The 24822-nt window shown below is 44.3% G+C and overlaps 1 protein-coding gene across 1 annotated transcript in view; it reads right to left on the bottom strand.

The window, feature by feature from the left end:
* The window catches only part of galnt17 (polypeptide N-acetylgalactosaminyltransferase 17), a 314798-nt gene that overhangs the window by 151911 nt on the left and 138065 nt on the right, over positions 1–24822 (bottom strand). Inside the window, exon 5 of the mRNA XM_078422462.1 lies at positions 23000–23197. Coding sequence (XP_078278588.1) covers positions 23000–23197 — 198 coding nt within the window. The remainder of the gene's footprint in view (positions 1–22999; positions 23198–24822) is intronic.

The following is a 24822-nucleotide window of genomic DNA, read 5'->3' as shown; positions in this document are numbered from 1 at the left end:
GCCTGCCCTCTGACTCCTTGTGTAGTAGACCAATTTTTAGACACACATATCCCGTAAATATTCAAATTGAACTCAAGTTGACCAATCATAATAACTGCAGACTTGCAGGCTTTTCCTGACTCTGATTTCTGAGAGGAATGTTTAATTTTCCTCATCTGATATCAGGCATTTTTCATCCATCATTTGTAACATGTTGCAAATATTCAAATGTACCAAACCTTACACAGAACGTTGAACAGTAACAGGCCCTTCAGCCCACAATGTACGTGTCGATCCATCATGTAAATCTAATTAATCCCCTCTGCCTGCACACATAGTTGTACACCTCCATTGCTTGCCTGTTTGTGCGTCTAAATGTCTCTTAAACATTGCTATTACACCTGCTTCTACCACCTCCCTGGCAGCATGCTCCAGGTACCTACCATTCTCTGTGTAAAAAAACTTGTCTCGCACATCTCCTACTGTCGACTGTCCCCGATTAAATTTTATCTTTGTATGCTTCGTTGTCAACTTCTCCTCGCTAACAATGATTATTCTACATTTTACCCACCCTCTTTAATGTCTCGTTTTCACACCTGGCGCTTCCTTATCTCTGTGTCTCCCTCTCCCCTGACTCTCAGTCTGAAGAAGGGTCTCGACCCGAAACCTCGCCCATTCCTATCCAGAGATGCTGCCTGTCCCAACGAGTTACTCCAGCATTTTGTGTCTATCTTCGGAATATTAGCTTCTTGATATGGGAGAATAAGTATGCATGGGAACACTGAAACTGCAAATGGGTGAATATTAACGTTGGAGGGTTTCTGTGCCTGTCCTCACAATGTAGTTAGCTCAACTATAATAGAATCATAAATGTTTACAGTGCAGAAGGAGCATATTTGGCCGATCATGCATTCTGGTATCTTAGCTGGAGCATTCGGAACTATCCTACACTCTCCCCAATCCTAATCTCTGTCAAATATCGATTTTTTTTTTTCATTAAACACTCATTTTGGTGTTTTTTCTTTCATCTGCGCTTCAATCATTCAGAGTGGCATTGCAGTCCAAGTAGGTTCTCCATGAAAATACTCCCCCTAACCCCGTACATTCCTGGTGACAAGTTTTAAGTTAATGACCCTGGTCATTTCATGAATCCTGGAGTCATTGTGGAAGGAGATTACGACTGTGGTATTGCCCATTCACCCCGAGTAACCTTGAATAAGTTGCAAACCCATAATCATTCTCTGTACATTTTATTACAATATTGCGCAAAAGCACGTTTTAAATTTAGTCGGAATTCAATGGCAAGGCAAAGGCAATGCGGCAGAAATGAGCAAAATAAGAGCACGGGGGCAGAACATTAATATGTCCTGTGACCAACTAAAGGAACTGGAGTCCCTTTTTAACATACCAGGAAGTGATGATATGGTTTTGAATAAGGCCTTGTGTAATGTACCAGGAAAAATACCAAGTGCTTTGCTTGCTTATTCTTTACTTTTTTTCATCTATTGACCTGATGGGCTGCATATACAGTTTGTCTTTGAGATATTTGTGAACTTCATAGTGTTTTGGAAGCACTTTGACAGTGCTATCTGATCAAACTACAAGAATGACAATGTGAGTTGCAAGCCAGGAGCTTTGCTCCCTCAGCTGCTGTTTGAATGTTGATGGCCAGAGATGTTGAAAATGTAGACAACCTCAAGCAAACCATCCCAGCAGCTGTCTGATAATGCTTCTCTTCTGAAAATCCTTAACCCAATTAATCTTGAAGAGATCTAACGTAGAGAAATGAAATCTGAAGATATTAACTTTCAGCAGGAGTAACTGAAGACAGAAAGAAACGTGAATCGTGTGATTTTTGTTTGTGGAATGAGCCCTGTTGTGTAGTTGATGTTGATGCCTTTGGTGCTGTGTGTGAGTGCAGACCAGTGTGTGGATGTGTGGGACTGAATGTAAGGAGCCATCCACCAGCTGGGAATGGTTCTGATGCGGTAAGCTGGAGAAGCTGCTGATTCCTCTCTGTTTCTCAGGGCGAAGAACTGAATGCAGGGAGGATCGGGCTCACCATCGTGGTCTCTGGAATGGTTGGCTCCATTATCTGCGGAATCTGGTTGGACAAAACCCAGACGTACAAGTAAGAATTCACGCCAGATAGCTCCCATGTTGGACACTGAATCCCTTCTTCCAGAAAAACAAAACCATGGTCTACTCTCTGCAGGTGTGGGGTGCAGACAGAGTGTGTGATCAATAGATATGTGCTGGGGCATAAACCCCGCAATGTTTCATTTACATGTAATGGAGGGAGGAGGAGAAACGCTGGCAAAATCAAGTGTCTCTCTCAGCAGTCAGCTGAATCTTTAATCCTGAGGTCCTAGAGGCTGGAGGGTGAGCCTGTACTACCATGACCAGATGTTTGAAGAGCAGTTACATGGAACTAGGAACTGAGTTCTGGGCAGTGGCATTAACCTAAAGACCAGCTTTGGTTGGCATGGATAAGTTGGGCCAACTGGCCTCTTTCTGTGCTGTAAACCACTGATTATTGGGGCTTTACCAATGAAGTGGTAATATTGTATTGTTAACAGGAATTGTGTAAAAAGCAATAGTGAAGATTGTGTGCTGTACTTCCCTGAGGGTCAGGTTGTTTGTCCCTACTACGCTCATGATCTTGGCCTGTGTTATGTGTGTGGGAGGTGCACAAACCCCAAGGCCAGCAGTTGGTGAGGCTGTAGTTCTGATGTGGGCTTGATCTGCCCAGGTTGTGGGAGTGGCAGCGCCGGCTAACTCAACTGGCGTTAACTGACAGGTTTTGCAACACCAGTTCCACACACCTGTCTTTGGTATTTTTTATTACTGCAGGATTTGAGAGTTTGTTAGATTTGATAATTGATTTAAATCTGCTTGTGTGGGATTTTGACATTTTTATCAGATGATTAACTAACAGAACTTTTTAAATAGAAGGTGCTTTGAAACATTTGTGTTTGTAAGTATTGTTAAACAATGTGGGAATGGAATCTGTTCTGTGAGAAGGGCGTGTATCCCTACGTGGCAGCTGCTGCCAGAGTCAGTTATTGCTTCCTCCTGATACAGAGTGAAGTGGCTGAAACACTGGTGATTGATGTAATCTGCAGTTACTGTGGACACTAGATTAGAGCAAACCATGTGTAATCTCTGTGAAACGCAGTGGGCCAGTGTGCACCTAGTTTCATGATGGCACGGTGAATGTAAACAGCCAGAGGGTTGGGCATTTGACCAGGATAAGGTATAATAATCTCTAGTATGTGCATTTTGTTTCCTTTTGTTTCCTTTTGTTTTGACTCTTTACTGCCCTTGGGGAGAAATCTGTTCCAGACAAACATATGACTTTAACCGGAAGTAAAATCTAAGTATCGTAAACAGACTTCTACAAAATCGGGTGGAAATTGCAGACATAAGAGACTGCAGATGCTGGAATCTTGAATTAAAAGACAATTGCTGGAGGAACTCAGCAGGGTCAGGCAACATCTGTGGGGCGAATAGACTGTTTTTCACACAAAGAGTGGTGGGTGTATGGAACAAGCTGCCAGAGGAGGTAGTTGAGGCTGGGACTATCCCATCGTTTAAGAAACAGTTGGACAGGTACATGGATAGGACAGGTGTGGAGGGATGTGGACCAGGCGCAGGCAGGTGGAACTAGTGAAGCTGGGACATGTTGGCTGGTGTGGGCGAGTTGGGCCGAAAGGCCTGTTTCCGCACTGTATCACTCTATGACACAAACAGTTATAAATAGCAGCAGTACTATAAATAGACAAAAATATCCTGCGACCAGATTGGGAAGCATAGCGGAAGTGAGAAAAGGAGGTATTAAGTTGCATCCACGTCAGTGTTCACAGTGTAACTAATTGGCTTGATGAGCTGCAGGCACGAGCTGCCACATAGGATTATATCCTGGTTGTGTGAACAATAAACGTTGGCTCAAATCAGGCCAGGAATGGGTTCCTGAAAATGGTGGTTCCAAGTATCCACTCACAAGAGAGAGAAAGCCAGAGGTTGGGCTTGCATTGATTCGAGACGTTATATTAGATCTACATACATTGTTCCAGATCTGAATCAGTGTGATCTGAGCAAAAACAAAATGGATGAGGTGCCATTATTTTGCTGGGAGAATTTTTTACATCCTGAGTGGAACCGTGATGGTGTCATTTGCTGGAGATCGACAGTACTCTATAAAAATAGTTGACATTGGTTGAAAGTTGCAGCTTTGAAACAGGCCATTCTGCCCACTGAGCCACACCGACCATCGATCACCAGCTCACACTTAGTTCTACATTATTCCACTTTCGCATCCATTCCCTACACACTAGGGGCCAATTTTACAGAAGGCCAATTAACCCACAAACCCGCACGTCTTTGGGATGTGGGAACACCCGGAGGAATCCCGTGTGGTCACAGGGGGAGCATGTAAACTCCACACATCAGCATCTGGATCGAACCAGGGTCTCTGGCACTATGGACCAATAGCTCTACCAGCGGCGCCTTAGTCGGGATCGAACCCGGGCCTCCGGCGCTGCAATCGCTGTAAGGCAGCAACTCTACCGCTGCGCCACCGTGCCGTCCCTTACTATTTAATGATGCTGATTTTGTTATTTACTGATACAGGGCAGAGTTCTACCCCCTTGGTATGTTGGCATGTCTGTTGCTGACTCTTCCTCCTCTGCCAAAGGTATTCATGGCATTAAAAACCCAAAGTGTAAAGACAGCTGCTGTCATTCATAGTCCGGGTAATTAAAAAAGCTGCAAGCCATCAGGGAACCTAATCAAATTGTAAAACCTGTAACTCAAATGAAATTATTGCTGTTTCAAATCAAATTAGGGCTGTCATATTTCTGTTAAACACTGGCATAAATTAGAGAAGACCATTGCAGAGTAATAAATAACATTTATAAAGATACAAATAATAGCAGTGATAACAGATGTCAGCACTAACATCCTATTATCAAATCCTGAGGCGAGGAAACAAAACTGCATATATTTTGATATTATTTAAGTCTACCTTAACCCACAGAAAAATTGGCTGTTCCAATAAAACCGATGGAGCATTCCTGACAGACACAAAACGCTGGAGAAACTCAGCGGGTCAGACAGCATCTCTGGAGAAAAGGAATAGGTGACGTTTCAGGTCGAGACCCTTCTTCAGATCCGAAGGGTCTCGACCCGAAACGTCACCTATTCCTTTTCTCCAGAGATGCTATCTGACCCGTTGAGTTACTCCAGCGTTTTGTGTCTATCTTCGGTATAAAACCAGCATCTGAAGTTTCTTCTTATGCATTCCTGACTTCATGTTGCATTGATTCAGCATGACAACTATTTGGAAGCATCTCCAACAGCTCTGTATGTCTGCTCGGCTTTAACATGGTTTGTCATTCAATGGCCCAGAACATTCTTGTAGGTCTTTGCCCTGAACCACCGCAGACTTGTTTTTCTCTGGCAGTGGTCTCAGTGCATCACAGAGGAAATTCCAAGGTTATGTGTAAATTAGGCAGCCTTCGTGAGCCACGTACTGAAGGCAGAAGCAAAAATCAACTCATGATCAATTGTGCGAAGGCAGATAACCATCTCAGTCCCCGGAGGCTCTCACTATTGCCGAGCTGTCCAACACACCGCCACCTGGAAGGAACCCATGGCTGAGCTCTGCAGAGCACAAAGAACGTCCTGTCACCAAGAGTAATCGCTTGGCCAGAAATATCAGCGATGGACATTAATCATTTTTTAGAAAATGTAACTGAGCCGTATTTCATTTCAAATGTGTCTGGAGAATTGGAGAACAAAGGTGCTTGAAGATAAATTTGCAGCAAGATAGCAGTGTTGGTGAAGATACATTGCACTGTACACGTTCCAAGACAGCTATGATTACATTATGGGAATATAACTTTTAGCTGAAGGCCTTGTCTTTATGAGGCCAACCGTACAATCATTAAGACTTTGTTTTCCACTTGGTTTTTGACCAGGAGTGAATGTGAAAGGTAATCTGAAATAAAAGTAGGAAATGGTGGAAACACACAGCAGGATTTTGGGCAGTATCTGTGGTTAGAGAAACAGAGGATATTTTTCATCTGGAGCTCTCATAAAGAACTGGTGAAGGATCCCAGAATTCTTCATCAGAAAGGTTCCAGATATGAAATGCTTATTGCTGTTTCTCTTTAGTTTTAGTTCAGAGATACAGAGTGCCCATCGGACCACCGAGTCCGCGCCGACCAGTGATCTCTGCATGCAAGCACTATCCTGCACACTAGGGACAATTTACAATTTTTACCGAAGTCCCTTAACCTATAAACATGTACGTCTTTGGAATGTGGGAGGAAACAGGGAGAACATACAAACTCCATACAGACAGCAGGATCGAACCCGGGTCTTTAGCGCTGTAAGTAGCAACTCTACTGTTGCACCACCAGGCACCCCCTTTCTACAGATGCTGCCGAACCTGCTGAGTGTTTCCTGCATGTTTTGCTTTAATATCAGATTTCTAGCATCTGTCATTTATGTTTTGTTTCCATGAAAGGTAATCTTGGAGGATTCGACAAAACTGAAATGGAAAACGGATCCTTCTAAGGCTGTTGAAGCCAATCCGAGAATGCATTCAATGACCATGCAGGGACCTGCCGAATTTTTAAGCCCCTGTCCCACTTAGGCGATTATTTAGGCGACCACAGGGGACTAGGCTGTCGCCACACGGACGCCGGGGGGTCGCCTGTACGGTCGTGAGTCGTCTCCAAAGAGTCGTAGTGTTTTTCTGGTCGCCGCTAGATTTTGAATTGTTTAAAAAATTTTGGTGACTGTTGGTTTGACGCCAATGAGCGTAGCTTGATGTCTCCTGGCGTGGGCGCTGTCGTAGGTTGTCGCCAGGTGACGTAGGTTGTCGCCGGTGCTGACTTCGGTGACACAGGCCCTTTAGTTTGGTTTAGTTTAAAGATACAGCTTGGAAACAGGTCCTTGACCTACCAAGACCATGCCGACCATTGCTCACCAGTTCACGCTAGTTCTATGCGGCTCGTGGAAATATGTTGGCTGAGCTCCTTTTTTCATCACAGTTAATATAAAAGGTAAATAAGAAAAAATTTCAAGCTTTATAATTATTTACTGGGTATGAATTGAGACCCCATCGGAGACTCAAGATGGAGACCCACAAGACCACTACGTATTAGCAGTAATAGCAGTAAATAGCGGCTTTAATAGCCTGATATTTGTAGCATTGTCTGTTTGGAATTTCTTCAGTGAGAGGGTGGTGAATCTGTGGAATTCATTGCCACGGGAGATTGTGGAGGCCAAGTCAATGGATAAGTTTAAGGCAGAGATACATAGATTCTTGATTAATGCGGGTGTCAGGGGTTATGGGGAGAAGACAAGGGAATGGGGTTGAGAGAGACAGGTCGATCAGCCATGATTGAATGACGGAGTAGACTTGATGGGCCGATTGGCCTAATTCTGCTCCTATCACTTATGAACAAGCATATGATGTGACCATCCTATGAACTGGATGCATATTTACCAATTCAAAGTAACCATCCCAAGAGTTTGGCTGAATGATGAATAATGGCATTTAAATGGGACCGCCAACAATCACAAATGCATTTTTGCTCATCTGTGAAGTTATTACAAATTGCACAGATGCATCCGATTTTGCACCGTTTTCCGTTCCAATTTAACTCTTTTAAAATGCTTATTATTTTAGTCATATTTTCTCCTAACAATTGCAATGTAACTAAATTATTCTGTCTCCGACTACAGTACGTTCTATCTCTGTCCCACCCACTCCCCTGACATCAGTCTGAAGAAGGGTCTCGACCCGAAACGTCACCCATTCCTTCTCTCCAGAGATGCTGCCTGACCCGCTGAGTTACTCCAGCATTTTGTGTCTACCTTCGATTTAAAGCAGCATCTGCAGTTCTTTCCTAAACATAAATTATTCATGGACAGTCTTATCTTGCTCATGCAGTCAACACTGGAAGGTCTGTAGGTTTTTTTAATACGTCAATTCAAGAAGTACAGTTAATTCCTTCACTATTAAGTCTTAATGTTCAATAGATGTGTACCCAGCTGGAAGGAATAAGAGACAAGCAACCCTGTGAAATTATTAGATACAGATTGTTTCTCTCTCTGCAAACCACCAAACGAATTCTGCATTTCAATCTTGCATCCTTCCGCACAGCATGGGTTCAGGAAAAATGTCCCCCATGTTGGGGGAGTCCAGAACCAGGGGTCACACAGTTTTAAGAATAAGGGGTCGGCCATTTAGGACTGAGATGAGGAAAACATTTTTAATCCAGAGAGTTGTGAATCTGTGGAATTCTCTGCCACAGAAGGCAGTGGAGGCCAATTCACTGGATGCTTTCAAGAGAGAGTTAGATAGAGCTCTTCGGGCTAACGGAATCAAGGGTTATGGGGAGAAAGCAGGAACGGGGTGCTGATTTTGGATGATCAGCCACGATCATATTGAATGGCGGTGCTGGCTCGAAGGGCTAAATGGCCTACTCCTGCACCTATTTTCTATGCTTCCAATGCTAAAGCTTCAAGCAATGAAACTACCTTAACATGACCATACTCCATTCAACAGTAACAACGGCCGGTGAGGGTCTAATTGTACTTGAATAACGTTTGTGTTTGAAACTTTCTATCTGTCCACTGGAGCTGCGGTTTACTGACTGATGGTTCTTCTCACATTCCGTGTGTTTTGGATGATTCGCGCGTGTTATTGTTTGAGCTACTCAAGTCTCCAAAGATTCCAGCATCTGCAGTATCTTGTGTCTCCAAGTCTGCATTGTGGTCATCATCATCCAATTTGCAATACCCTCTGCCTGTCTGAAGCAGGGTCTCGACCCAAAACATCGCCCATTCCTTCTCTCCTGAGATGCTGCCTGACCTGCTGAGCAACTCCAGCATTTTGTGAATAAATGCCCAATATACCAGGTGGGTATTGGACTTCGGCCCAAAGTCCACACCGACCAACATGTCCCATCTACAGGGAGGCTGTGCTGAGAAGATCAATGCTCGATTCAGTCCTTGAGAAAGGTCAGAGAGGTGGGCAAGGTTAGATTCAAATTTGTGTTGGTGTTTGGAGGTGCCGGAAAAGATAACTTCAATTGATATTGAGTTCCACCCTCTGCATGGAAATGCTCGTTGCTTACATCTGCTTTATTTTCATAAGTTGGCATGAGATCCCTTACTTGCTCCCTGTTACATTTATTTAAAAGGACGCTGATTTCCAGGCCCCATGAAATGGACAATCCTTATTCATGGTGATTCACTAAATCTCAATAGATCCACATGCATTCATAGAGGGAGTCACACAGCCCCTTCAGACCAACTTGCCCATGCCGACCAACATGCCCCATCCATACTAGTCCCACCTGCCTGCGCTTGGCCCATCTCCCACTAAACCTATCCTATCCATGTGCCTGTCTAAATGTTTATTTCTCCGGCAGCTTGTCTTTATGAAAGCATCCTGTGAAATAGAAGATGAAATGCTAATACATAACTGTGGAAACTCTGCTTCTGGCATCAGCAACCAAACAGTGCTTGCCGATATCTGACCTGTCATGTCATCAATGGACCATTCTTAGCCATTTTCAGACTGAGCAAGGTCTCTGAGCAATGAACCAGCACTGCTGAGACATCCACCTACTTGTGCAAAGAGTTAATAAATAAATGTGCACATCCACCATTTGACATTAATATGAACTTACAGGTAATTTAACAATGTGTATTGTCGTCATCTGCTAAAAAAAGGGGTTGGAGTAAAGTTACCATGGCAGCAACGAGAAGTGGAAGCAGGTATGTAGTGATCGGCCTTTCATTCTGTAGCAGAACTAGGAAGAAATAGGATATAATGGGCTGAAGTATAAACTGGATAAGATTATTCAGAGGGTGAACAAGCATTAGAAAATGAGGGAAGTTAGAGAAACAATTATTCTGGAAACTAGATAAACTTGCCAGGGAAAGAATGATGAAATGTAGGACATCTTTGGAAGACAAGGTCTCGTTTTGCCAATGGGTTTCCAATGGATATCCCATCTATTCCCAAATTCTGAATTCGTTGGGGATTCTGAAACTTAAAGTGAGAGCTTGGCAAAAAGAACATACAATTATTAGCTAGACACACAATTCTGGAGTAACTCAGCGGGGCAGGCAGCATCCTGCTGAGTTACTCCAGCATTGTGTGTCTATCTTTGGTTTAAACCAGCATCTGCAGTTCCTTCATACACATAAAATGATTAGGATTATCTGAGGGACAAATGAGTAGCAGGGGCTGGGGCTAAAGTCTGGAAGGGAAGAGTGTAGCCTGCCCAATATACCAGGTGGGTATTGGACTTCGGCTCAAAGTCCACACCGACCAACATGTCCCATCTACAGGGAGGCTGTGTGAGAAGATCAATGCTCGATTCAGCCCTTGAGAAAGGTCAGAGAGGTGGGCAAGGTTAGATTCAAATCTGTGTTGGTGTTTGGAGGTGCCGGAAAAGATAACTTTAATTGATATTGAGTTGGAGGAAACATCAACTCTTCCCAATGGTCTTGGACAGACTGGGAAAGAAATATATAAACGTTAACCTTCAAGTCAACAATGAATGCAACGGATTGTAATGAACAGTGAAAAGAAGAGCCTGCGTTGAATAATTAAACTCACTCCCACCCACCCCCCCCCCCCCCCTCCCCCTCCCCGCACTGCTCCATATGTCAGATTATGCAGGTTATAAACATGATCAATTCAGATTGTACAAATGTGCATTGTTGAAATATTATTGATAATAGGAATAGGAATACTTTATTGTCACATGTGACTAGGCACAGTGAGAGTCTTTGCTTGCAGACACAATGTATGCACAAATAGCAGCCACTTACGGCGCTGACAAAGTTACAAAGGACGCCGGCTCCTCCTTTTTGTCCCCTACCCTCCCCCCAACAATTATATGCACCTGAATTGTTTACAGGTAAATCCCGGAATGGCGGGACTGTCATATGTTGAAAGACTGGAGCGACTAGGCTTGTATACACTGGAATTTAGAAGGATGAGAGGGGATCTTATCGAAACGTATAAGATTGTTAAGGTGTTGGACACGTTAGAGGCAGGAAACATGTTCCCAATGTTGGGGGAGTCCAGAACAAGGGGCCACAGTTTAAGAATAAGGGGTAGGCCATTTAGAACGGAGATGAGGAAAAACTTTTCAGTCAGAGAGTTGTGAATCTGTGGAATTCTCTGCCTCCGAAGGCAGTGGAGGCCAATTCTCTAAATGCATTCAAGAGAGAGCTAGATAGAGCTCTTAAGGATAGCGGAGTCATGGGGTATGGGGAGAAGGCAGGAACGGGGTACTGATTGAGAATGATCAGCCATGATCACATTGAATGGCGGTGCAGGCTCGAAGGGCCGAATGGCCTACTCCTGCACCTATTGTCTATTGTCTATTGACATGAGAAGAGTACGTCTATAAATTTGCCCACTGAATGTTAATTTAGTAAAGAAAGGGTTAATAGATTTTGCAGAGTGCAGCCTGGACTAAAATCAAAGTAAATAGAACTTGCAAATGAAACTGTAAAATTCAGCCTGTCATCTGACTGGCATCTGGCAATGCTGTGAACATTTATCATTCTTTCTTCAACTTCAGTGGCACCACATTAACGTGATTGGCAACGCATTACTGATGATGATGAATCCCTCGGATTCATAAAAGACTTTCCAGTCTTCTCAAGGCTGCGGCTGAGATAATTTTGAGAAAATGTGCTTCAGTATAAAATGATTACAAGACAAAGACTTTTAATGTGTTGAAGAATGTCCCTTGCAAGGATATTCAGAGACGGCCTACATTTACAAAATAATAGTCTGAACTTGTGACAGTTGCAGCTGGGAGTCCTGGAACAATTTGGATGAGTAAATATATTATGCACTTAATTCTCCTCTAGTTTTCACCAGGCCGGTGGTAATGGGCACAACTTAAGATTCCTGAGCCTTGTATCATAGAAAGGGAAATGGGTAGCTGGCATGGACTGGGCCAAAATGGTGGCCGTCTTGGCTTGGTTTATTTAACCTGCAGGACCATTCCCACTCCTGGTCAGATATCGCTGTGTGAGCGCAACTCAGCCCTGCCGCTCGCTGACTGAATTGCATACAGAACAAACGTACCCTGTGCTATGTGACAGTCAGAAAACCGTTCCCCAGGGCGGGAATGTCAAAGACTAGAGGGCATAGATTGAAGGTGAGAGGGGCAAAGTTTAAAGGAGATGTGCGGGGCGTTTTTTTTGACAGAGAGCGGTGGGGGACCTGGAACGCGCTGCCAGGGGGTGGTGGTGGAGGCAGGTACGATAGTGGCATTTAAGAGACTTTTAGATAGGCAACATGGAATGTATGCAGGGAATGGAGGGATATGGAACATGTGCAGGCAGAGGAGATGAGTTTAACCTGGCGTGGGTATGGTGGGCCTATGCTGTACAGTTCCATGTTCTATGTTCTACCTGTGCAACAGGTCACTGATTAACATTGCAAGTGAATGTTAATTGTGGGACTCTGTAAGCTCTACCCTTCCATCCCAGGCTCGCAATGATTGGGCTGGAGAGACATTCCCTTATCATGCATCTATACACTGGAGATGGCTCGATTGTAATCATGTATTGTCTTTCCGCTGACTGCTTAGCACGCAACAAAAGCTTTTCACTGTACCTCGGTACACGTGACAATAAACTGAACTGAAACTGAAACACAGGTCATTTTAGTAACAGCACCAATGGAAAACCATTGCACTGTTTCCATGACTCAGACGTAAGGAAATTTGCTTCTAATTTCTATGACACCAATTCAAAGAGGGCATACATAAGCCAGGGAGAAGGACAATTCCAATTAATAGCATGAATGCTTAAAATCAACAGAGCATTACATTGTAGGTGTAATTAGTGGCCCATATTCTGTGGCAACGAACATTCATACTGATCTGACAGTATAACTTGTCGAAAGCAGCAGCTATAAAGCATGACATCATTAAGTACAGCACACAATCTCTGGCCCCTTGACAGCGAGTAAGATTGGATCACAGGAACAGTACTAATTGCATCTCTCACCACTGTTTGTTACTTTTGTAGTTGGCAGCGAGTAGCCGAGAGAAAGTTTCACCCTTCGTCATCGTGTAGGAAGGCAATGGCTGCATAAAAACAGGTGGCTTATCATGCAGCATTCCTACTGCCATGTTGGAGATTCGGGAGACTCAAAGAAACTCAGGAAATGCCTCACACTTTCCAACCACACAGGGGTCATTCATGGGCCAGCTGACAGCAAATTGTTACATATATTCCTAAGTTGCTCCCTCTTCCTTGTAGTTATACAATAGTAATAGTGACAGAAACATCCAAGTAATGCCAAACCAGTCAAAGGGCAGGGTAGAACATTTCCAATCGCTGTCCTGCTGTAACAGATGTTTGAATCGTTTTTTTCCAAGAGAGATTTTTTTTAGAAATCACGATGCTTGAAAGAAAATTCTTTCTGTGCTGGTTAAATATGAAGGTTTGATTTGAATGGATTAGAGTTCAATTTCTCCGTAATAAAGGAAATGGCGTGTTAATGGAATAGCAGCCTCGGTTACTTCTTTCCCGATTCTTATGTCCAATGGACAACTGTTTCAAAACAGGTCAAATTCTTGCTTTTTGAGGCAGTGCAGCGTAGGTTCACCTGGTTAATTCCCGAGATGGTGGGGACTGACATATTATTTCATATTATTTCATATTTCAGATACAGCGCGGAAACCTATTGTCTATTGTCTATTGTCTATTGTATTGAAACAGGCCTTTTCGGCCCACCAAGTCCGCGCCGCCCAGCAATCCCCGCACACTAACACTATTAACACTATCCTACACACACTAGGGACAATTTTTACATTTACCCAGTCAATTAACCTACATACCTGTACGTCTTTATGATGAAAGAATTGAAAAAAGCCGTTGTTCCTAGGCACGAGGAAATCGGCACGCAATCATTTGGAATGTTGCAATGACGTCAGGAAAGATTAAAGGAATTTCAGGGCAGGATTAGCTCCCGGGTGAAGAACGAGAGAAAAGTGCTCAAACTGAAGGAATAATTCTCCCTCTGAATTTTACTGAAGAACTGTGGGGAAGACACTTTCACTTTAGCAAGTGTGCCTTCACGAAAACCTTCCTTCTGTAGTGACACAACGACAACATTAGAGAGGGCAAAGGCTGCATCACCACTGGATGGCCTAGATATGGTTCCCCATAGTGTTATGCAATCACTTGCATGGCAGCGACAAAGAACTGCAGATGCTGATTAATACACAAAGTGCCAGAGTAACTCAGCAGGCCAGGAAGCATCTCTGGAAAACATGGATAGCTGCCGTTTTGGGTCGAGGCTGGTAAAACATCTGAGGGGAAGTGGTAGCTGGAGCATGACCTCGAGTATGTGTGTAAGAAAATAACTGCAGATGCTGGTACAAATCGAAGGTATTTATTCACAAAATGCTGGAGTAACTCAGCAGATCAGGCAGCATCTCGGGAGAGAAGGAATGGGTGACATTTCGGGTCGAGACCCTTCTTCAGACTGACATGTGTGTTCCATCATTAAGGTTTTTGCATCCAGATGCTTGAGGGATGGGATATCTCAAATGACACAAGGACCTGGTCCTACTGCCTTAAGGGAGATTTGAGGAGGCTCAAAGTTGGAGGACCCAACATCTCTCCACTCCCTCCACCGGAGCCCCCCAGTGCAACCTCCAGTACCACACACTGCAGACATGGTGCACAGTATTGGATGGTTTCATGGATTGTGGGCTGCCTTCAAGTCAACCGAGCCATTCACAATATTGATTCCCTGCTAAGACATGCAAGCTTTGATCGACTGGCATAACTATTCCTGCTGAAAGCTCCATGGCCATTAGCTTAAGGACAAAGTTCACTGCCTGCCTCATATTTCGCTTGGGCGGCTTACAAACCAATGGTATGATTGATGATTTCTCTAACTTCAAGCTTGCATTCATCTCCTCTCTCTCCGTCCCTCCCCCACCCTAGTCGTACTAGTTTCACTGTCGTCCTGTTTTGAGTTGCACTGCCTGTATAACTCACTATCACCTAGCCCACAGCCAACAATGGATCATTGTGGACTCCACCTTTCCTTGATCATCATTACTTTTTGCATATCTTTCATTCAGTTGTTCTATATCTCTCTACGTCACTATCTCTATCTCTCGTTTCCCTTTCCCCTGACATACAGTCTGAACGAGGGTATCGACCCGAAACGTCACCCATTCCTTCTCTCCAGAGATGTTGCCTGTCCTGCTGAGTTACTCCAGCATTTTGTCTCTGACTTCAGTAGCGTTCGGTATAGGTTTGTCCCACATACACTGGGGGAGGGAGGGGAGTAGTATGGGCCTATACAACAGAGCCACCAAACTCCACCACCAAATCCAAAGATGGGCTTTCAGTGCCATGTGTACACAATTTCTTAAAATTTATGTCATAAATAATTTAGATTACAGCAAGTCGTATTCATACAGCGCAAACCTCCATTATGCACACGATAAAACAATAAAGACGGTATTGTGACTCACAAACCAAAGAGATCCCACCAACATATAAAGTCCTTGGCAAGATGTGTAGCAGAATAACTGCAGATGCTGGTTTAAATCGAAGGTAGACACAAAATGCTGGAGTAACTCAGCGGGTCAGGCAGCATCTCAGAAGAGAAGGTATGGGTGACGTTTGTCCCGCCCCCCTCTCCTGACATCAGGGTCTCAACACGAAACGTCACCCATTCCTTCCCTCCTGAGATGATGCCTGACCCGCTGGGTTACTCCAGCATTTTGTGTCTACCTTCGAAGTCCTTGACAAAGTACAAATAATATCTGCTTTAAACAAGTAAAGTCTTGCGCTTTAAAATTTATTTAACTGGACTTCTTGTCATCCACCTACGCATCAATTGCAGGCTGTAAATCAAACTGCTAAGCTCACATGCTTCAGATGCATTAATATCTTCTCACGCTTTACATCTTAATTGCAATAAACACGTTTTAATTACACAGAGAGGTGATTTGTGAGTCTTTCCATTGTTGGAGACTACCTGGGCCCACTTGCTGACATTAAGAATGGATGATCTGAGTAAATGTTCTCACACCATGTTGTGAGTTTTGCTGTCCCCTTTATTTCTGCTTCAAGGAAACTGAGAGGTAAAGTGGCACATGCCCGAGTATGTGATTTTAGTAAAGTAAAAAAACATTCGTGAAGCAATGCTAGTTTCCTTTTTTTAAAAAGGCGGTTGATCAATGGAAAATAAATGATCCAGTATTTCCATTAAAACTCATAAAAAATATAATCAGTCAAAATCATTACGCTCGTCTACCATTAAAAATCTATCTGCGCTTCATTGTGCCACAGCCGTACAGTGTAGCAGAGCATCTTAAGCATAAGACATGGCAGTCTCAATTTTTAAAAAAAAATACTGTAAAATGGTCTCCACAATAAGTCGTGATTCAAACATTTTCATGAAATTTTTCACGAAACTTTGAACAAAATTTTTCACTGTATCTAGTACACATGACAATACTAAATCAATAATAATACCAATCACTACCAATAAGTATCTGGATACAGATCCAACAGACTGCCCATCAGGCTTCAATCTGACATCCTGTGACTGTCCTGCACATACTCAATCTCCAACATTGCACTTCTCCAACAAAGCAGAATGCAGCAGAACTACAAAGTGCTGAAGTAACTCAGATTCAGGCAGCATCTCTGGAGGGAATATTCAGGCGATTTTTAGGTGATACTAGACCAAGTGGACCCGTTGGGCCCATTCCTCGTAGTCTGAAACGTTGCCTATCCAGCAACGTTGAGATACTCCAGCCCTTTGTGTTTTACTCAATGTTCGCACATCTGTAGTTCCTCGAAGGTATTTATTCACAAAGTGCTGGAGTAACTCAGCAGGTCAGGCAGCATCTCAGAAGAGAAGGAATGGGTGACGTTTCGGGTCGAGACCCTTCTTCAGACTGAATAAGAAGGGTCTCGAACCGAAACGTCACCCATTCCTTCTCTCCTGAGATGCTGCCTGACCTGCTGAGTTACTCCAGCTCTTTGTGAATAAATACCTTCGATTTGTACCAGCATCTGCAGTTATTTTCTTACACTACCTGTAGTTCCTCGTGTCTCCACGTAATTAAACTACGTTGCACATTGCCAATGACTACCCAGCCCGTTCAGTGATGGACCACAGCAGTTGCCATCTAGAATGCCATCACACGATTCAATGATCAAAAATATTGCTGATTAACTGGTCTCATTAAGCATCTAGGTATTGATCTGATGAGCAATAGGCACAGCAAGACTTGAGCTTAGATATGAATGACTGCATTACTCTACAGCATCTACCGCACTGAAAATCTGACTCAATTGCAGAAAACAATATTGCATTGCACATCCAAAGGGCTGGTAATGTGTGGATACAATATATGTCATGAAGCAGATCGGACCAACATTAATTTCACATTTTAAATACATGATGGTGAGAGTAGTTAAAAATAAATACTTCAGCAATGAAAAGCTGTATTGAGTAATCTACCAACATTTGCCCAGTTTACTGTGGATTTCACAGGTCTCATATTCTTCCTTAAACTCAATCATTGCAATTAAACATCTTATGTATTGGATTCAAAGGTCAAAGTCAATTCTCTGCGCCAACCGAAAATCTTTTGCGCACAGAGTGTAATGACAGTTTTATTTCACAGCTTAACAACACAATGTGCTACATCCTTGATTAGATTATCTACTCAGAGCATGGCTGATGCACTTGTAACTAGCACTTCCTTCGAGATGAAGCCTTCTCTTTCACAGACCCCACTTAACCTGCGCTATTAAAATGTTCTCAGGAGACCGGCGTCTGAATATTTTTACAATAAGGATAAGCTCCATGAGATATTACAAGACCTAAACTGAAAAGAAAATCAGATATATTGCCATAGACACGAGGCTTACAATGAAGGTTGGCAAGCATCACTCCCATCATTGAACATCGATGGCTGCATGCATCTCTGGTACAATGCCTTCATGGCTTGGTTTTTGCTCTGACATGCACTGTCAACTGTGGGACCTGATATAGACAGGTGTGTGCCTTTCCAAATCATGTCCAGTCCATTTAATTGACCACTGGTGGACTCTAAACAAGTTGTAGAAACATCTCAAGGATAATCAATGGAAACAGGATGAACATAAGTTTAATTTTGAGTGTCATAGCAAAGGGTCTGAATACTTATTTAAATGTGATATTTCGGTTACTTCCTTTTAATTACTTTGCAAAAATTGATAAACACCTGTTTTTGCTTTTTTATTATGGGGTATTGTGTGGAGATCGATGATTAAAAAAAAAGAATTTAATCCATTTTAAAATAAGGCTGTAACGTAGCAAAACGTGGAAAAAGTGAATGGGTCTGAATACTTTCTGAATGCACTGTACATAAATTTGACTTGTTACTTCTGTTCATATATCCATTTATGATTTGGTCATCTGTCTCACTATTCGTAGTCTAATCTGTGGGTGAATGAAGTATTTAATTTACTACCATCCATGGGAAGATTATATAAGGGCTCATTCACAAAATGCTGGAGTAACTCAGCAGGTCAGGCAGCATCTCAGGAGAGAAGGAATGGGTGACGTTTCGGGTCGAGACCCTTCTTCAGTCTGAAGAAGGGTCTCGACACGAAACGTCACCCATTCCTTCTCTCCTGAGATGCTGCCTGACCTGCTGAGTTACTCCAGCATTTTGTGAATAAATACCTTCGATTTGTACCAGCATCTGCAGTTATTTTCTTATATAAGGGCTCATGGTAAATATTTAGATAATATTATGCAATGGAGGATTTCTATTTGACGTCTGGGCCTACAATTAATGGGAAATATTAGACGGCTGGTTGCGCACTGCAAATGTAAGGCATCGCTTCTTCTGCAAGCTGTGGAGAAACCCTAGACTGATGAGTCTTTCCTTGATCTGCTATACCCAAGACCACAAGGAAAGGGAGCAGGAGTTGGCCACCTAGCCCTCAAAATATTCATGGCTGATCTATGCTGATGTCAACTCCTCTTCAATGCCAGTTTGCTCTAAACCCCTGTCCCACTTAGGCGATTTTTTAGGCGACTACAGGCGACTAGGTTGTCGCCACACGGTTGCCGGGGTGTCGCCTGTATGGTCGTGAGTCGTCTCCAAAGAGTCGTAGCGTTTTCCTGTTCGCCGCTGGATTTTGAAATGTTTAAAAAATTTCGGCGACCGTTGGTTTAACGCCAATGATCGTAGCTTGACATCTTCTGACGTGGGCGCTGTCGTAGGTTGTCGCCAGGTGACGTAGGTTGTCGCCGGTGCTGACTTCGTTGAATTCCATTGGCGACTATCTACGTCAACCGGTGTCAAAACGGTGGCCAAAATGACGTGAATTGTCTTCAGTTGTCGCCGACACGGTCAAAGCTTGTCGTAGCTTGTCGCGGGTAGATGTAGGTTGGCTTCGGTTGTCGTAGGTTGCCGCCTGTGTGGACGTAGGTTGTCGTAGGTGCGGTCGTAGGTGGACGTCCTAAGTCGCGATGATTGGGTCGCCGGTTGTCGGTAGCTTGCCGTAGCTTGACGTCAACTAGGTGGTAGGTTGTTGTAGTTTGTCGTAGACATTGTCGAAGGGGGGGTCCAGTCGCCAGTTTTACGGCGAACTGCTATGACTGTTGCAATCGTCGGCAGTCGCCTAAAAAAAACGCCTAAGTGGGACAGGCCCCTTAGCCTTCAATTCCATGATCTTTCAAAAATGTATCTACCTCCATCTTAAATGCCTAAGGCCTGTCATTGTCCAAGTTTAGTTTAGTTTAGTTTTTAAACTAGTGTGTATCCTGCCTGGAATGCTCTGCCTGTACCAAAAGACCAAATAAAACAATGAAGTGAAGCAAATCATCGAACCCCCATCCAAGTGCAAGTTTTTTCTTCTTTTATAACCTGCCCAAAGTAATAATGAAAATTTCCAAGCTGCACGGTTTAAATTTTGCAATCGTGACACTGCTGTCAAAGTACGACTTCAGACGGTTTAATCAGTATCTTATCAGCCCAGCTCAGCCCAGAGTGTAGAAACTGCCACCGTATTAACTTATACACTTGCAAGCGGACACCCTGGCAACATTCAACAATACGTTGGAAAAACAAGATCAAAAATAAATAAGCCTGGCTTCTTTTCAAGGCTACGAGAGAGGTGAGGCTCGGAAAATATGTTAATAAAACTGAAATCTCAGGAGTTTAATTAAGTTTACCTGTCATGGATTATCATAACTAATATCCATCAACAAAAAGGCTTGTGGTCCTTCAATTCTCCAGCTTTGAAAGCCCATGTGCTCGTCAGACTGAACGACTCTGACCTTCCAATTCATCAGGCTGGTCGATTATTCTTATATTCTGTCTGGACCATTCCTTCGGATCATTTGTCTCCTTTATGTCAGAGACCCCATAGTTCATTCGCAGCACCCTTTCTAACACTGGAAGCGTCTGGCTGTCCAAGCACTTTTATGAACTCGGATATTGATGTATCTGCATATATTTGACCATCTTTCTGAACAATAACAGAGTTATCCATGTTCTGCAGCTCTTGAAGAGTTTGGAATCACTTTGTTTGGAGAGTTGCTCCTTAAGATTCTTCGGTATATTGGAAGGAAGCTGTTTAAAAAAATTCTCCGTCCAGCCCTTCTGTTCCTTGTGCTCCGCCCCCCCCCCCCCCTCCTAACCGACCCCCCCACCCGCCCCCCCCCCACCCACCCAGCTCCTTGAACTCTGGACGATGATGTTCTAGGGAGGCAAAAACAAAGCGGGAATCTCTCCCAAAATCCTGCAAAGGAATAACAGTGGACAGTAGCACTTGGAGTCACAAGGGACTGCAGATGTTGGAAACTTGAGCAAAACACAAAGTGCTGGAGAGACTCCACGGGTTAGGCAGCATCTGTGGAGGGAATGGACAGGCGACGTTTCTGGTCGTGACTCTTCCTCAGACTGATTCAGATCGGAATCGCACCCTTGACAGCTGGTCCCAAAACACTGTTAAAGAGATGCAACAGCACAGACAGCCACAAGGACATCTACTGTTGATTAAAGCAAAGCCAATGGGTTAATCACAAGGAAAGTGGGAATACCTGGCAAATTTCATACAGCCTTTCTCCCAAGGTGGTTTTGATCCCAATGGCCCATCAGTCTGTAGCGTAGAAGATAGTCTCCTTCAGCCAGCTGAGCTTGTTATAACAACTACTTCAGTAAGGTTCAGTACTCTCTTCTTCCTCATTGTTCATCCTAAATGAGGTCTTTAGGGATTCCAGCATTTACTCAGAGACGATCTTGGCCTAAGACTGTACTGGATAGGTAAATGCCCAGTAAAATACTCCACTGGGCATCGTGAAGTTTCATCCAAGACCACTGGGGAATAGGTTTTCTGCCGACATTATGTGCAAATGAAGTGCCAATCTCAGGGGCAATGTCTGGCGTTAACTTACCTGTGCAATACCACACTACTGTTAGAGTGAGTCTTCTACTGATTGGAGCGCCAGAATGATTGCGGGATGATCGGTCAAGTGTCTCTGATGCATGACTGATCTCACAGGTTGTGATGTTGGACACCTGACACTGGGAATCAGCAGGCCGCCCTCCCTCAAGAAAAGAATAAATCACTTGTAAGACACTGAGATGTCTCGTACAATAGAGAACAATTTATCATTGTCTTCTGTGCCAGACTGCTCAAAGGTTCAGATAAGGACATCCACTTCCAGCAGAAATCAGGCAAGCCTTCCTTCTCAACTTCGCCTTCTTTTTAGTTTAATGTGCACAGTCTGAAGAAGGGTCTCGACCCGAAACTTCACCCATTCCTTCTCTCCAGAGATGCTGTCTGTCGCGCTGAGCTACTCCAACTTTTTGTGTCTATCTTCTTTTTAGTTTAGTTTAGTTTAGTTTAGTTTAGAGATACAGCGCGGAAGCAGGCCCTTTGGCCCACTGAGTCTGCACCGACCAGCGATCCCTGTACATTAACACTATCCTACGCACACCAGGGACAATTTCCACATACACCAAGCCAATTAACCTACATACCTGTACGTCTCTAGAGTGTGGAAGGAAGCCGTAGATCTCGGAGAAAACCCACGAAGGTCACGGGGAGAACGTACAAACTCCATACAGACGGCACCCGTAGTCGGGATTGAACCCGGGTCTCCGGGGTTGCAAGCTCTGTAAGACAGCAACTCTACAGCTGCACCGGCTTTTTTGGATGAGAGCACTTGCTGTTTTACGCTCTAAGGCTCTTCAGACCACGGTACTGGGAGGGAGCCGCTTGATACATCAGACATGAGGAGCACGTGGGTAATGCCTCCAGAGCCTTCGAGGTTGGCTGCAGGTGGTGCACCCAGGGCAGCAAGATGGCCGGGGAAGGAGAGGAGCCATCGGATCGTGGGTCGGTCTGGGCGAAGAGGACAGAGATAGGCCCCGCAGGAGCCTGAGGCCTACCTGGATCGGCAGCTCCTCCAGTAGAACGAGCGGGCGGGCAGACCGGACATCTGGACTTGAAAATGGCGCCAAAACATGGCGGCGCCCACATGTGTAAATGTGCAAACTGAATTTCTCTGTGCAGCTGCATATATGACCAAGGAAGCACCATTGAACCATGTTGTTAATTCAGAAGCAACGTGGCTGAATTCGTTGCACAATGAAGAGGGTCATAACTCCATGCCTGGAGGTCTCCTTGCAGAGGTCTAAATTAGTTAAGTTCTAGAAGGTGAAAATTCTCCTCAGTGATTGATCTAAGCCTGTATTGTAATTGTATGCTGCAAACAACACATGTATGCACCATGCCACTTAATGCCTCGGTTCCTGATTCCTGATCCCACGCATCAATGAATCATTGGATGGGCTCCATAAAAAACCTGCCTCTCAAGTACCACTGATAATAATCCACGTCTTACATTGCTTTATCAATCTTCCGATAGGACAGTAACGAAAATACAACTGAAAGGACAACTGACCTGATCGGCAATGTCGGGTCCGCTCGGTCCCACCACTCCTTCAGAGGACTAATGTACATGCACCAGAGCTCCCAGCTGTAGCCATGGGCGCTATTCTCATAACGTTGCACCTCAAATGTCTTGTGCTTGATGTTGTCAATGGAAGGAAGAATTATTCGCTTTCTGTCTTCTTTGATTCTGGCCAGGATCGGTTCAACCCTAAAACAAAGAACACAGAGCGTGATCAAAACTGTTGGCTTTCACACGATGACTGTATGCCGAGGAGACTCGTGTGATACCAAATACCTCCATAATCTACTGGGATGCCATATGGAAATATCGTTATTTCAGTCAGTACAAATACATGGAATCACACAAAAAGATACAATGCAGCCCCCTTGTGCCTGCACTGAGTAAAGCCTGAGTAAATCAACCTTTTCATGCACATTCTTCACAGTCAAGAAGATTATTCTCTCTCAAGAGCCTATCCAATTCCCTTTTGAAGAGTTTGAATGACTTTCTATTCTTAAGTCTGAAGAAGTGTCTCAACCCGAAACGTCACCCATTCCTTCTCTCCAGTGATGCTGCCTGTCCCACTGAGTTACTCCAGCTTTTTGTGTCTACCTTCACATTCTATTCTTCACTCACCATTCTATTCTTCACCCTTCCATGAATAATCTGACTATACTTCATATTCAGGTGAGCCAAATTGGATTGTTATTACTTAAGTTTTCTGATCAACATAACACAAGGGGAAGAAGACCACTGGTTATGTTTGTTTTGGTTTCAACTTCAACTTTTGTGATTTTCAGTATCAGACATATTTTTCCAGAGACTCGTGAGAAAGTGTCTTTCTCCCTTTCAGCTGTCTTTCCATGGATGTTTTCAAATACACAGCACGTGATGTTAAAATCCAAAGTGCCACCTCTTAACTTGCTCTCGGTGGCGATGGAAGGCTTAAGGGCCTGTCCCACTTAGGTGATTTTAAGGCGACTGCCGGCGACTAGGATGTCGCCGAATGTTCACCGGGGTGTATGATCCCGCAGGCATGATCGTGAGGAGTCTTCAATGAATCGTAGCGGATCTCGGCGCGTCGCGGAAAAAGTTTCCAGATAGAAATTTCTCGGCGACAGCTGGCTTGTCGCCAGGTATCGTAGCTTATTGCGGGCGCTGTTGCATGCTGTCCCCAGGTTTGCTAGGTTGTCACAGTTGCATTTAGAAGCATGTAAAATTAAATTAAGAAAAGGCATTTGAAGATACCAGAAGATAGTTTTGTTTAACCAATTTATTTATGTCCTGACGGGTAGATTGGAGGCGACAGTTTGACGGTCAGGTAAGCGTGGGAATTTCGCGATGTTTCCGAGAGCGGAAGTGGCGGCGCCTAACGGCTGCAGCTCGCTAGCAGTCTGTTCGACTTTTTCCTTTTTTTTTTTTGTTGTGTGTCGGTGTTTGGATGGTTTTTGGTTTTTTTTGGTTGTGTATGTGTGGGGGGGTGGTGGTGGTGTGGGGGTGGGTGGGGGGGGGGGTGGGGGAAACCTTTCTCCTATAGGTCTCTTCCTCACGGCGCGGGGTGCGGCTCGGCCGCGGGGCCTAACATCGCTGGTGCGGCTCGGCCGTGGGGCCTAACATCGCTGGTGCGGCTCGGCCGCGGGACTTAACAGTGCCCGGGCCGTGGGGCCTAACATCGCCCGGCGCGGCTCGGCCGCGGGACTTTTTATCGCTGGTGCAACTCGGCCGCTGGACTTAACATCGCCCGGTGCGGCTTGGCCGCGGGGCCTTCCATCGCCCGGTGCGGCTCGGCTGCTGGACTTAACATTGCCTGGTGCGGCTCGGCCGCGGGACTT

This window comes from Rhinoraja longicauda, chromosome 26 (assembly GCF_053455715.1).
Source record: "Rhinoraja longicauda isolate Sanriku21f chromosome 26, sRhiLon1.1, whole genome shotgun sequence".
NCBI lineage: Eukaryota > Metazoa > Chordata > Chondrichthyes > Rajiformes > Arhynchobatidae > Rhinoraja > Rhinoraja longicauda.
The sequence above is the reverse complement of the archived record's forward strand: the minus strand, read 5'-3'. Positions and strand labels throughout refer to the sequence as shown.